The 15,349-nt window shown below is 35.3% G+C and overlaps 1 protein-coding gene across 3 annotated transcripts in view; it reads left to right on the plus strand.

Moving 5' to 3' along the window:
- Positions 1-15,349, plus strand: part of CERT1 (ceramide transporter 1) — a 117,290-nt gene that overhangs the window by 28,005 nt on the left and 73,936 nt on the right. For all 3 annotated transcript variants that reach the window (XM_057740922.1, XM_057740930.1, XM_057740939.1), the window contains exon 3: positions 7,811-7,927. In XM_057740922.1, the coding sequence (XP_057596905.1) occupies positions 7,811-7,927 (117 nt within the window). The remainder of the gene's footprint in view (positions 1-7,810; positions 7,928-15,349) is intronic.

Genomic DNA, 15,349 nt, shown 5'->3' on the forward strand with positions numbered 1-15,349 from the left:
AGGCAAACTCAGACCTTTAGGAACTCATGAAGGGCATCAAAAAAAATAAATGTATGGGTAAATACAGGATTATATTTTTCCCTCTTAATGCTTCTAAGATACAAAAAATGTGAATAATCTAGTATCTAAAAAAAAATTTGTTGATCCCCCCACCAAGAAAAAATACCCATATAATTTCACCAGTATATTCTTTCATACATTCAAAGAGTAATCCCAATCTTATATAAATTCTTTACGACACACCTATGTGGGCAACATAACCATGACACCGAGACCTGTCAGAGACATTGCAAAAATATAAAATTACAGCTTTGTATCTCTGGTGAACATAAATACTGTATTCCTTTACAGAATATTAGCAAATCAAATCCAACAGTATATAAAAAGGACCAAGTGCAGTTTATCTCAGAAATGTAAGGTTAATATAATTTTATTAAATCCGTCATTTTAGTTCACTATATTAACAAACTAAAGACAAAAATTTATAACAAAGTTTGGTAGAGGCAGACAGACAAAAAAAGAGAAGTGTTTCACAGAATTTAGTACTGCTTTAGATTGAAAAATAATTCTTAGGGAACTAGAAATAGAAATAACATCAACCTAATGAAAGGCATCAACAAAAACCCACAGCTGACATCATGCTTAATGGTGAAATATTACCCCTTTCCCCTAAGATTAGGGCCAGGGCAAGGGGGTCTGCCCCTTGCCACTTCTGTTAACAATGTACTGGACATCCTGGTCATTTTAATAAGGCAAGAAAAAAGATAAACAAGGGCGTAAAGATCAGAAAGGCTGAAGTAAAACTGTGCAGATGACATCATTGTTCTGTAGATTCCTTCAGATTTATTAGGTAGCTTTTAGAACTATTAAGTGAATTTTGCAAGGTTGTAGAATATAAGGGGTTAATATGCAATTATGAACTGTATTATCATATACTATAATGAAACTGAATTTTTAAAACAATTTCATATATAGTAGCATAAAAAATACGTTAGGAATCAGTCTAACATTGTGTACGGTACTCTGTACACTGTAAACTGCAAACTATGTGAGAGAGTTGAGATAAAGAAGACCTGTATAATTGGAGAGATATTATGTCCGTAGATTAGAAAGCTCAGCATTAAGATATCACATCTTACCATATTAATCTATAGAAAATCTAAGCTATTAATGCAATTGGTAATAAAATTTACCTGGAAATATGCAAACTGCCTAAAGTAGCCAAAGCAATTTTTAAAAAGAATATAGTTTGAGGACTTTAATACTATATGATTTCGAGACTTACTATTAAGCAACAGTAATTAAAATAGTGTTATTGGAGTAAGAATAGACATTTAGATCAATGGAACAGAGTAGAGAGTCCATAAGTAAACCAAGCAAGGATGTGGAGTAACTAGACTTTGATAGTCTGCTGGTGAGAACGTAAAATGGTGCAGCTGCTTTTGGCAGTTACTTAAAGTTAGCTGTATACCTAGTTTATGAATCAGCCAGCCCATTCCTAGGTCAAGAGAAGTGAAAATTTATGCCCATACAAAGACATGAATTTTCACAAAAAATTTATTCAGAATACCAAAACCTGTAAACAGTTATCCAACAATAGGTGTGAATAAATAAGTAAAATAAATTATATCCATGTGATTAAACTCTACTCAGCAATAAAAAGAATGAGTTATTGATAAGACAACAATATGAATGAATCTCAAAATTGTTATACTGAGTAAAAAGAGTATATACTATCTGATTCAATTTATATAAATTTAGACAAAATGAAAACTAACATATAGTGGTAGAAAGCAGATCTTCGGTTTCTGGAAGCTAGTGACAGGAAGAGATGTTCTGCACGCAAGCATGAGAAATCCTTTGGAGATTATGGAAATGAAAACATTTCCATCTTGACGGTGGCAGTGATTTTTCATGGATTATATAAAAGTGAAAAAGCCATTGAATTGTTCCCTCCCTCCCTCCCTCCCCTCCTTCCTTCCTTCCTTCCTTCCTTCCTTCCTTCCTTCCTTCCCTCCTTGCCTCCTTCCCTCCTTCCCTCCTTCCCTGTGGGGCATGTGGGATCTTAGTTCCCCAACCAGGAATCCACACCCCCTGCATTGAGAGCGCAGGGTCCTCACCACTGGACCCCCAGGGAAGTCCTGAATTGTACACTTTAAATGGGTAAAGTTTATTGTACATTAATTATATGTCAATAAAGTTTATTAAAAATTTGGTTGACTTTCTTTGAATTTCTAGCTAAATCTCCTTACACTCTCTCCACTGAGTTTAACTTTTTAGGTAATCTTTTCATTCTACCTTTCCCCCACTATGGAAATCCCTTCTAAAGCATCCTGTCATACTGTTCTAATCTAGACTTTTCTGTCTTCTGTGTAACTCTGCTGCTGGCATTTTCCTTAATGTCTTCCTGGGAAGTCCCTTTGCTGCTGCTTTTACTGGATCTCAGTTGCCTCTTACTTTCTTGTTTACTCCTTAATTTTGGTGAAGCATATCTTCCAGTTCTGAAAGGTAATTTTTTCTTTGTCTTCATGGTTTACAATTTTCATACTAAGTGCCTGAGTATGAAACCCCTAAATATTATTGCTATATGCCTTTTCTCTTGGATTACTTTGTTTTCCTATAGAAGAATCTTCCTTACAGACAGAAGGAGACGGAGATAGAAGGAGCAAGTATGGGTGAAGCCTTCTGGAAGTCAAGTACGGGAAGGAATCCTTTAATAGGAACACTTCTTATCTGCTTTTTTCCCTTTCTTCCTGCTGTATTGGAATGCCTCTTCTTCTTACATCTGTCCAGTACCATCTCTCTGAGAGGCGGGGCCTCTAATGTTACTGCACAGTAGGATGGGCAAGTGAGGTTCCAGGGGTCTAATTGCACCTTTTAATGATTTCTCATCAGTTCTGTTTTCAGCTCTACCCATGCCTTTATCTTTAGGGCTACTTGATGCCTCCAGTACAGATTGGCTTCTTTTGTCTTCTCCCTTGTAGATGTTTACTTTGCAGCGTTTTCAGGCCTGCTAATAAGTCAGTTATCACATTCCAACTTTAAATTTTGTTGACAAGTTTTTTTCTTCTTTTTCTTTGTGGATTTATGTCTCTTTTGTTCCTGTAAGATTATTTTGATAGATAGTGGATGCTGTGGTATATGTTAAAGCCTCTACTCTAACTGTGATGGTAATTTGGAGGTGGAGCCTTTGGGAGGTAATTAGGTTTAGATGAGGTCAGGAGAGTAGAGCCCCCATGGTGCAACTGGTACCCTTATGAGGGGCTGAAGAGACCAGAGAGCTCTCTCTCCTCCATATGAGGACACATCTAGAAAGCTCTCCTCCATATGAGGACACATCTAGAAAGCAGCCATCTGCAGACCAGGAAGAGGGCCCTCACCGAGTGCCCTCCTGTGCTGACACCCTGATCTTGGACTTCCAACCTCCGAAACTGGGAGGGAAAATCTCTGGAATTTTTGTTGGTAAAGCTACCCAGTCTATGGTATTTTTGTTATAGCAGCCCTAAGAGGATCAAGAATGGATATATATGTCATTTCACCTATATTTTTTGTCCTTAACAATGAATGTTGACATGATAAAGGATGAATCCCACTTCCATTTTCCTTTATGTACTTGGCTTTCTTCTGTAGCATGCATTCTCATTCTCAGTGGGGGCCAACACTTAGTTCTTGGGTAGGGAAATAATCTTACATTATCTTATCACAATATCTGATATGGCCCTCCAGGGGAAATCTACTGGAAAAAATTCTTAGTTCTTACTGTTTAATTTCTCTCATTAAGGAGAATTTTTTTTTTCTCGAGGTGGGGGGGGTGATAATGCAAAAATCTTGAAAAATATTGTTCCTATAGCATTTTCTTTATTAAATAAATTAACTTCACAGAGTAAGTCTTGGGATTGATTTTTTTCTGTGACCATTTTTCCTGGGCATAGCATGTCTTTCTGATCTATAACTTGAATATTTTTTTTAAAGAAAAGGTAGTATCTGAATTTTTTGTTACATTTGTTACATTTTCCCCTTTCAAAACACCAGTTAAATTATTTGCTTGACCTCCTTTGTTCACTTATTATTTGTTTCACTTTATAATTTTCTCAAGTCTGTTCACCATGCCCCTTTTAGCTTTGTTTGCATTTTATTGCTGCCTCTGACATGGTTTCAACTCATTTCTTTTTTCTTAGCTGTTAGCTTTTCATTGCCTGCTGCTTTATCTCTTGTTTAAATTTTTTAGTCCTTTTTTTTAATTTTCTGAAGATAGCTCATGTTGTCTCTTAAAATTTACCACCTCTTGTAGTTTTTCATCTAATTGTGGCCTTTATCCCTTATTTGTTTCCTTCTAGTAAACGTCTGTCAGGGCTAGGACTTGGATGAGACCAATGAGGACCAACCTCAGTCGTAAAATTTAAGAGGGCATCAAAAAACTCATTAATCAAGATAAATACTATTTCAATGCATTTTTTAGAGTAATGCATAATGAACAAAATATCCACAATGAAATTCTAAATAAAGACAAGATCAGTTGTTTGAATGAAGCAGTCTATCTACAGTAATTCCCCCCTTCACCCCTTATCAGCAGTTTTGATTTCTGCAATTTTAGTTATCTTCAAGGTCTGAAAGTTTTAATTAAATGGAAAATTCCAGAAAGGAACAATACATAAGTTTTAAATTGCACGTTGTTTTGAGCAGTATAATGAAATCTCGCACATGCAGCTCTGTCCCTAGCAGGCCATGGCTCATTCCTTTGTCCTGTATATCCATGCTATATATGTTGTCTGCTTGTTAATATCTGTACAGGAAAATACATAGTACAGTTGACCCTTGAATGACAAGGGTTTGAACTGTGCAGGTCCAGTTATACTTGGAATTTTTTCAATAGTAAATACTACCTATATTACTACACAATCCAAAAGTGGTTGAATCTGAGGATGGTGAGCCCCAGATGCAGACTCGGGCTTTCTCCTGTGCAGAGGGTCCATGTCCCTACTCCCAGTATTGTTCAAGGGTCAACTGTATCTATAGGGTTTGGTACTATCTGTGGTTTCAGACATCCACTGGGGATCTTGGCACATACTCTTAGATAAAGAGAGGCTGTTGTATTATGTGTTTAAGGGTGTGTGTGTGTGTGTGTTGAGACATGATGTAAGCTTTGTTGTCTAGACTTTGATTTATCCTCCTGAATACACCTCTTAACAAATCTGTCATTTCTTTTGCCTTGTAGACTTAGTTGCCCACGCTTCTTCACTTTTTAGGGATTCAAGGCTTCTGTGTTGTTCACAGACTATCACCTGAAAATTGGTATGCCTCTCTTCTGTGCCGCCTATCCCTCAGATTGTTGATGGTAGAAATGGCTACTTTGTGTATACTTTCTGTCAGCTCCACCTCTTTGAGCAGATATTGAGATATTGCATCTCATATAAATGTGTGACATTCAAATGAAGTTTTCAAATTCTTTAATTCTAGATTTATAGACTATCATTTTATTCCATTCCTGTGTATAACTTTTTTATCTTTTAACAGCTTAAAGTTCTCCATATACTGAAACTTTGAAACAGAGAGAAGAAATCATAATTGATACACTTAATAGATTTAGTAATTTGGAAGTTTACTTATGTTGATTTCAGGTTTTATTAAGTCACTCGCAGAGAAAGCTTAATGGCAGGTTCCTGTTTTTAGCAATATTTAAAATGTGGCATTGGGCTCTTGGGAAGATTGTGAGGAAATTTTGAAGCTATAAAAGCTGGAAAAAGTATTTGCTGGAGAAACTAGTAAATTTTGAACTACACGCAGCCCTCCATATCCACTGGCTCAGCATCTGCAGGTAAGGAGGGCTGATGGTACTGAGCCATTTTATATAAGGAACTTAGGCCTCCGAAATTTTAGTATCCAAGGGGAGTCCTTGAAACAATCCCCTGCAAAAAACAAGGGACAACTGTATATGTTTTACTTCTTTTTATTTTTTAAAGCTTTAATGAGAATATTGCACATAATATAAAATATAAAACATTTTCAGGAAGTCACAAGAAATATAATAATTATGTAAAGTAAAAGTTTAAAAACCGCTAGGCTATTTAGAACAGTAGACTGATCAGATAAATTACTTAGTTCTTCAAATAGTATATATGCTTCCCTCTCTCCAAGAAGCTTTTCTAAATAACTGGACTCCATTTTTAAGATTTATGACTATTTGGCTTTCAGTTAAATTTATAGTCACTATATTTATGAGTGTTAAATGTTGTTTTTCATGTGTTTCCGTATTCATAATTACTGAGGCAGGGTATGCATTGTCTTGTTTTTTCTTTTTTTCTTCTCTCTTGTACTCTCTACCTTCCACTATAGTCCTAACTATGATGCCCAGCACGTAGTGATTCAGAAAGTTTAACTTGTGTCCTTTGGCCAGTCAGAACCATGAATTGTCTTAATCTTAAAAGAGAAAATGTTGCATAGGCCAGAGAACATTGTGGAATTATATTGTTTTTGTTAAATAAACTGATAAGGAGATAAAAGATTGATGCTGTTAAAGGGGGGGAGAGAATAAGCACAATATGTAGATTACATTCAGCAAGTTTATTATTACATTGACCAGAGAGGATTCTCTCTCCTCTAAGGCTAAGATTGTTCGCAGAAGAGGAAATTGATTGTACTTTATCCAGATGAAGAAGAGGTGCTATTTGTGATGTGATCCTGTCATATTTGAACTCATTCATTGGGGGAGAAACAAGTATATAAAATATTTATTTTTTATATGTTCTTATGAAGAATGTGAAACACTGAACCAAATAGTTGACATTTTCACTATTTGTTTATGTTTTGATGGAGGCAAGTTCCCTCTAGCTGTCTAACATAGGTCTGATGTAATGTTCATTTTATTTTTGCTTTTCATTGGAAGCTCTCCTGGCTGTTATGATCAAAGATGTGTAAAAGCCTAGAGGTTAATTTGAGATAGGAGGAAATGTTAATATTATTTTTTGATAGAATATAAAAATATCTTGTTTATCAAATTTAATGAAATAAAACTACTGATGTTGAAAATTTACTTTTTTTTTTCAAGCTCTTTATTGGAAAATAATTGCTTTACACTCTTATACCAGCTTTTGAGGTACACCAAAGTGACTCAGCTGTATTTATACATATATCCCCCATGCCCTCCCTCCCATGACTCCCTCCCACCCTCCCTGTCCTGGCCCTCTAAGGCATCACCCATCATCGAGTTGATCTCCCTTTGTTATACGGCAACTTCCCACTAGCTATCTGTTTTACAGTTGGTAGTGTATATATGTCTATGCTACCCTCTCACTTCATCCCAGCTTCCCCTTCGCCCCCTGCCCCCCCAACCCCGTGTCTTCCAGTCCATTCTCTGCATCTGCATCCTTGTTCTTTCCCTGTCACAGGGTTCATCAGTACCTTTTTTTTTTTTTTTTTTTTTTTTGAATAATGGAGGCAGGAAAAAATCAGTAAATGTCTTTCATAAAACTTACTTTGGCCCCTTTTAAAATTGTGCTTTCAGTGGTATTCCCACTGGTTACACTAATTCAAAGCATTTGATGAAAAATATTCTCTTTTTTTAATATCTTTGTAGTTTATGTGTCAACTCATTTGTAGGAATAATGAATGAAACTTAGTTTTTGGTTATTATGCCCTTTGTTGTGCTCTTTATCTGAAATATCTTCAGAAAAGTTATTTGAGCAGAAAAATGAAAGAATAACAAGAGTCTTCCGCCAGCCAGAATAGGTATGTTCGTGTTTTTGCTGTAGGGTATAACACTTCTAAGAATATAATTAGCTTTGGTTTTCATTTTCTCCTTTTTTCTCCACAGCCTCATGATTTTGATGAATGTCGATTTGATATTAGTGTAAATGATAGTGTTTGGTATCTTCGTGCTCAGGATCCAGATCACAGACAACAGTGGATAGATGCCATTGAACAGCACAAGGTGGGTCTCCAGGGTTTGTTTACCTGTCCATAGATATGGTGGTAACTCCTTTAATTTTGAGATGTATATATGTTACTGAAAAGTTGAACATAATTTGGGTGGTAAAGATTAAAGCAGTACAGATTTTTATTTCTAACATTTGAGTTACACTAAGGGAATTTGCTATGATAAATATTTTTAATTGTTAATTAAAACAAAATATGCCCTTTTATATAAAATAAATTTGGGTTTTTATATTTAGGCTTCGTAATGAAAGCCTTAAGTTATATGTTCTGGATAAAAGGATTCTTGAAATATTTGAAAGCTTCAGTGTTAATTTTTGTCGTCATTTGTAACCATTTGGGTAAATTCTTAGTATAAACATTTGTAGATAAGTTTTTGTAAATATGATATTAATAAATATGCATTATTAACTAATTTAGTATATCACGGTAAAACAAAAAATAGGGAAAGTTATAAATTCACCATGCCACTCCTGATTGTGACTTAAGAAAACTTTGAGCTTGTTCATACACTTGTCTGTACTTGTTTCTTTGGGTTTCACAGAGTTGTAGTTGAAACGCCTGTTTTGGTTATTTAACAGGCACAAAACGCACACACACACATACAGTAAGAAAAACCAGTCTGGCCTGGGATACTACAGGCACATTCTTCTTGATATTGATCATGCATTAGCTTTTGTTTCTTTTTTTTTTTTTTTAAGAACTTTTATTGAGATACAGTTGACAGACAATAAACAGCATATATTTAGAGCGTACAATTTGGTATCCTTTTTATTTCTTGATTATGAATTTTTCTCAGCCTAAAGAAATCTGGCTGTGATGCTTTCTTTTTCTCCTTGTTTTAGCTTTAGGGTTATATTGCTTTAAAGCATTTTGTGAATCTTAGTTATCTTGATATTGTTACCTCAGAAAACAGTCTAAAAATGAGAAAAAGTTTTCTGTTATTTAAAAGAGAGATGAGCCAGTAGTTAAGACATGGAAGCAACCTAAATGTCCATCAATAGAGTGGATAAAGAAGATGTGGTATATATATACACAATGGAATATTACTCAGCATAAAAAAGAATTAAATATTGCAGAGCAAAGGAAGCCAGAAAGAGAAAAACAAATACCCTATGCTAACGTATATGTATGGAATATAAAAACTGGTACTGATGAACCTAGTGGGCAGGGCAAGAATAAAGATGCAGATGTAGAGAATGGACTTGAGGACATGGTGGGCCTGGGGAGGGGGGAAGGGGGGTGCGAAGGGGAAGCTGGGACGAAGTAAGAGAGTAGCATTGACTTATATACACTACCAAATGTAAAACAGATAGCTAGTGGGAGGCTTCTACATAACACAAGGAGATCAACTCTGATGATTGGTGATGACTTAGAGGAGTGGGTTAGGGAGGGTGGGAAGGAGTCAAGGGAGGGAGGGGATATGGGGAGATATGTATGAATACAGCTGATTCACTTTGTTTACAGCAGAAACTGGCACAACAGTGTAAAGCAATTACACTCCAATAAAGGGCTAAAAAAAATGAAATATTGCCATTTGTAGCAACGTGGATGGACCTAGGGATTATCATACTAAGTGAGGATCAGATAGAGAAAAATATTATATGATATCACTTATTGTGAAATCTAAAAAGAAGATAGAAATGCACTTATTTACAAAACACAGACTTACGGACATAGAAAACAACTTATGGTTACCAAAGGGGAAAGGGGAGGGATAAATTAGGAATATGGGATTAACAGATACATACCACTGTATATAAAACAGATAAACAATGAGGATTTACTGTATAGAACAGGGAACTATGTTCAATATCTTGTCATAACCTATAATGGAAAAGAATCTGAAGCTGTATACCTGAACTAACATAATATTGTAAATCAACTATAGTTAAATAAAAATAAATAAATAAATAAAAGAGAAATGAGCTAGAATTCCAAAATCTCAGTGCTTTGGAGCTGGGCTGACTGGATTCAGACACTGCAGCCTCTGCCATGTGTGACGCATGTAACTTTGCCTGACAATTCACTTCTTCTTAATGTGTTTAAGGAACACATGAAGTAGTATATGTAAGGTTATTTACCAGAGTGCCTGATATATTTTCCATGTATGACATAGTGGGGGAAAAAAGGGTTTTGGAGTCATAACTAAATTCACTAAAATTACACCCTGTTTTTTATGGATGAAGAGTTCTGTATTCAGTGAGATCTGCTAAATGTGCATATAAGGAGAGTGGCCTATTTTTGTGTAGTTAATCAGGGCCAGCCCTCTTACTAATGATTAAAGACATTATTAAGTAGAACTAATTTCTGTATTTTTAACTGAGATGACCTTTAAAGGCTTAATCAGTTGATTTAGATTGCAGAACTAGTTTTATCTGTTTTAATTAAGCATATTTTATTTTGCTCATTCTTTTTTTTTTATTATTATTATTTTTGGGGTACACCAAGTTCAATCATCTGTTTTTTTTTTTTTTTTTTTTTTTGGCACGCGGGCTTAGTTGCTCCGTGGCATGTGGGATCTTCCTGGAGCTGGGATCGAACCCGTGACCTCTGCATTGTCAGGCAGATTCTTAACCACTGCGCCACCTAGGAAGCCCAATCATCTGTTTTTATACACATATCCCCGTATTCCCTCCCTTCCTTGACTCCCCCCACCCCAGTCCCCCCCACCCTTCCGCTCGTTCTTCTTAATATTAGTAAAGCTGATTCAGGAATCCTTGCAGGTTCTTGTTTTGTTTTTTCTCCTTAGATGAAGAATGATGCATAAAGCATACATTTCTTCCATATCATTGATTTCTTTGCACCTTTGAACTATGGATAAAAATAATCTTTGGGTCTCCCTTAGAGCATTGTGACTTAACACTCAATAACAGATTTTTGGTGAATTTAAGTTCTTAGAAAATAGATTCAGCAGCAAGGTTTCAGATACAGTGTATAAACTTTCCTTACTGATTTCTAAGTATAGCTTATTCATAAACAAGGAAGGAGAGATCATTGTTAATTGTTATTCTTATTAATACTTATTTAATTTTAATGTAAAATGGGTGATATGTAACAATTAAACAACATATCAGTGAAAATTTAAATTGAATTTGAATTCTAAAAATAAATTGAGTTGTTAAACTAATATAGGAGGGAGAAAATTCAACTGCTATCACCAAACATAACCAGCAAAGCAAAGTTTGTTTTTACCCCATAGACCAGCAACAGGGAGGTAGTGAGAAGATGTTTCCTGATTCATTCTTCAAAATCACTAAAGAATATTTAGTAATTTAGTAACCTAAATTTAGTAATTTTGCTATTTAAGCAAGCATTGGTGTTTTAATATTCAAAATTAAAATCATTATTAAGGCATAATGATGACGATGATGTTGATGATAGGAACCGCTCTTTATTGAGGGTCACCGAGTGCTAATTATTGTATTATGTACTTCATGTTCTTTATTTTCTGTCTGATATCTTGAGAGGTGTGGGACATATTGTTTTACAGATTAGGAAACAGGTTTAGATTAAATTTAAGTAACTTTCCAGAGACTGTACTACTTTTTGGTTAGTGGATTCATGGGATTCAATTTTATGTTAATTGTGCCTTCTGTGAGTTACTGAAATCCGTGAAATCCGTCTAGGGCAGCGGATTCGTGATCTCCGGAAGAAAAGAATTTCTCTTCAGGATCAAAACAAGTCATTGCACAGGTTTAAGTTAAAAAGTAACAGTTTGTTAGAGAGCAGTTAGAGAGAGAGTACAATAGCTTCTGGCACAGACACCAGAAGGGGGTTGAGAGACCCGAGAAGGGGTCTTACATGTGTGTCTCATATACCCAAAAAAGAGGAGTTAATTAGCTCACAAGATTCAAAATTTCTCCTTGGCAGGTTTCACAAACATTTAGATAAATACCAAAGAGATTTAAAGTAAGAGCTTTAAAATTTAGTGAATGCCTCCCTGCACCTGTTAACCATCACTCCAGTTCAGTTTATGTGTTTGTGTGATTAGGAGAAAGGGTCATAAATTCTAAGATACATGAGATGTGTACAATGGGGCCCATAAATTCTCCTAATTGGGTGTCTCTTCTTGCTTAAGTTTATCTTATTCCCATCATATTCTATCATTACCATTGGCAGAATGTTTGAAAATAATTCCCAAAGGCTCACCTCTTGCAGGTTAGAGTGTGTCATCTGAGTTCTGCTACCATATATATACCAGATAAATATGAACTCATCTTTCTGCCCGTGGATTGCGATAACAATGTTATATTGTAGTGTTTAAGCAGTGGATACTGGGGTCTGGCACATACAGGATTAAATCCTGTGTGACCTTGGTAAAGTACTTAAAGGAGAAGAGATGACATAATTCAGTATATACCCCCCGCACCCCCCCCAAAAAAAACCCCACAAAAAACAAACAAGCAAGCAAAATAACCAAGTCGTGATAAACCAAGAATATTGTACTTCAAAGTTGATCTGGGTTCCCATCATTTCATCTCAGTTTACTTCAGTGTTAGTTCCATGGCACCACGTGTCCTTATGATGGCCGGACAGGACACTGGGAACAGCGGACCTCTCTTTTTCTCTTCTGATGTCATCAGATGGTCCCTTGTTGCCTTTTCTTGCTATTAGGCCTTTTTTGGGCTTCCCTGGTAGGTTTTCAGCAGAGAAATTGGAGGTTTCTGTTCTTTTCTTCCCAGGAAGCTATTATGCCAATCAATTTCACATACATACATACATGCATACGAGGAGTTCTAAACATGTTACGGAACCTCTTCAACAATAATAATGTGGTAGAGGTGACAACGGTGATGATAAACATATTTGAGGATTGCAGTGTGCCAGATACAGTGATAAACACTTCATATACTTTATCTCATTTTACTCTCACAATCTTATGAGGTTAACATCATTGTCCTATTTTTTACAGATTAGGAAATTGAGACATAGAGAGGTTAAGTAACTTCTCCAAGGTTTAACTGCTAATTAGTGAAGGAGCCAGCATTCAGACCCAGGTCTTTATGGCCTGAGAACCAGAGCTTTTGACTAGCAAGCTCTTCTGCCATCCTATAAGTATGTATTCATGGGAGGTATATTCTGTGGACTTAAATCATGGGCTTCTTGAATCCTAATGGTGTCATATTTTTGTATATGTTCTTCATATCTCTAGTGTTTGTTTTGGACCATAAACTCCTTAAAGGCTCAGGGATACAGCTTCTTTGCAGGAATCAGCAAAGCCTTGGACACATAAATTTTCCAGTTGAAATAATTTGCAGCAGTGTAAAACAGTTTTTATGAGGAAAATTTATAATTTTTGGAGAGGTTTTTTTTCCCCTTTAATCTTCATGATTGGTGTTAGAATGATTACTGGCAGAAATACACTAGGGTTCTGTGTTCTTTGTCTAGCTCTGTTGTTTTGTCCTCCTTGGTGTATTCATTCCAGAATAACTTGCCTAGTACAAAAAAGGTTTTAAAAAGATGATTCTGTGATTTAAATTTTATCAATATATTAGAAACTGCATAATTCAGTGTGACATTAGACAAATAGCCCGTGTGGGAGAAAGGTATTTCTGAGGTCATTCTTAAATTCAAAGATTATATTTTAATTTAAAATATGGAAAAGGGCATGTATATACCAGACCAGTAATTTTATTTAAAATAGTGTGCTAGTGTGCTGGCTTTATTATGTGGAATCCATTCGTATTTTGCATTTCTCCTTAGGATTTGAGACAACACTAAATTAAATCTTTAAAGACAGAGTTTACTTATTTTTTGAAACTCTTAGCCATCTGCCATGTTGTCTTTGAGGTTAAACGCGATTTTATTTGTGAAAATTATTTGAAAACTAAAAGCTATGTGAATGTGAAGTTAAGATGGTTATTGTTTATTTGGATAAATTAATATATTTCTGGTAAAGATGTGTTTGTATTATCTAAGGGCTTCTGTGAGTGTTTTCTGCATAATTAGTTAATAAAGGAAATATGATAAACCATCTGTTGATGCTATTATTTAAAAGAATTATAGGATTACTCCTAGAATCTTTTACAGTTGTAGTACATGTGATTTTGAAAAAACACAGTTTCTTCTTACAGTGAGAGAAATAGACTCCCCTACCTCACTATGCGTCCCTCAAAAACACTAGCAGGAAGGCTCTCCTTGCACTAGCAGATATAAGAATCTTGTTAAGTTTTTTGGTTCTGACAGAGTTTTTGGTAATCATGACATTCCTTTATTTCCATAAGGGAGCAGCCTTAGTAGATCCGGAAATTTGGGTGGTCATGGACCACCCATATTCCCTATTTTGGAAATTATCCAAGATATAAAGAGTCACAGGAAAATATACAGTATAGGGAGGAAGAATCCAGGTAATTTTTTACTTATGTTGATTTTCTGTGATCAGAATCTACAGGCAGTTGTTTAATTTTTGTGCATTTGTTCCTTTGTGAAGGCCCACTAATTCATACCTGAAGCTCCATTTGGTTACTTTCAGAAAGACAGGATTATTCTCAGCTGAGAAGTTAAGGGATTTCTGTCTGAGGAAATTATGTGGAATATTTTTTAAAGGAATTTATACATTTTTCTTGAAATGGAGTATGAAAGAAGTTTCCTACTAGAAGATTCTCATGGTTGAGCAACCTAAATGATGCCCAAGACTCACTTTAAAGATCTTTTTAAAATTGTATTGCTATTTGCCATAATGAATATTTCCTATGGTGTGTCAGGGTCAGCTTGATCTTGGTGCTTTTTCTCTACTTTTAGGAGCAATTTCTGCTTATTTGACACTTTAATTGGTTTCGCCTTAAATTTGACATAAGCTTATTAGAAAACTGTTTTGAATAGCTATGTGGCAGAATATACCTGTTTCTTCTTAGCACTTTTTAAATATCAGTCATATAAAGTCATCCTATCTGTTCACCTTTTTTCTTTCTTTCTTTCTTTCTTTTTTTTTTTTTTTTTTGGCTGCGCTATGCATGGCATGCAGGATCTTAGTTCCCCAACCTGGGATCAAACCTGCGCCCCTCGCAGTGGAAGCTCAGAGTCGTAACCACTGCACCACCAGAAAGTCCCCTGTTTGCCTTAGTTAGTTAAAAACTATAATAATGGAAAATTTTCTTAACAGATACTAGAGGTTCTTGTCTGCTTTATAAATGATTATCGTGTAAACTTAGCTTTGCATTTTGAATCTGATTTAATTGCCAAAGGCTTTTAAGTTTTAAAACTACTGTTTTTTAGTATATATTTTATATAAGTGATTTCTTGGAACAGTGGATTAGAACAATTTTTCTTTTACCTTATTTGCATCATACCACAGTGATGGAGGGAAGAAGATGGAATCAAACTTTACTTTTCCTTTACATTCAAGAGTTTTAATTTTTGAGGGAAGTACAAATCTAGTAACTAGCTGCTGGAGTAGTTAGGGGTTTGCTATTTTCTC

The sequence above is a fragment of the Hippopotamus amphibius genome, chromosome 1 (genome assembly GCF_030028045.1).
Source record: "Hippopotamus amphibius kiboko isolate mHipAmp2 chromosome 1, mHipAmp2.hap2, whole genome shotgun sequence".
NCBI classification, from domain to species: domain Eukaryota; kingdom Metazoa; phylum Chordata; class Mammalia; order Artiodactyla; family Hippopotamidae; genus Hippopotamus; species Hippopotamus amphibius.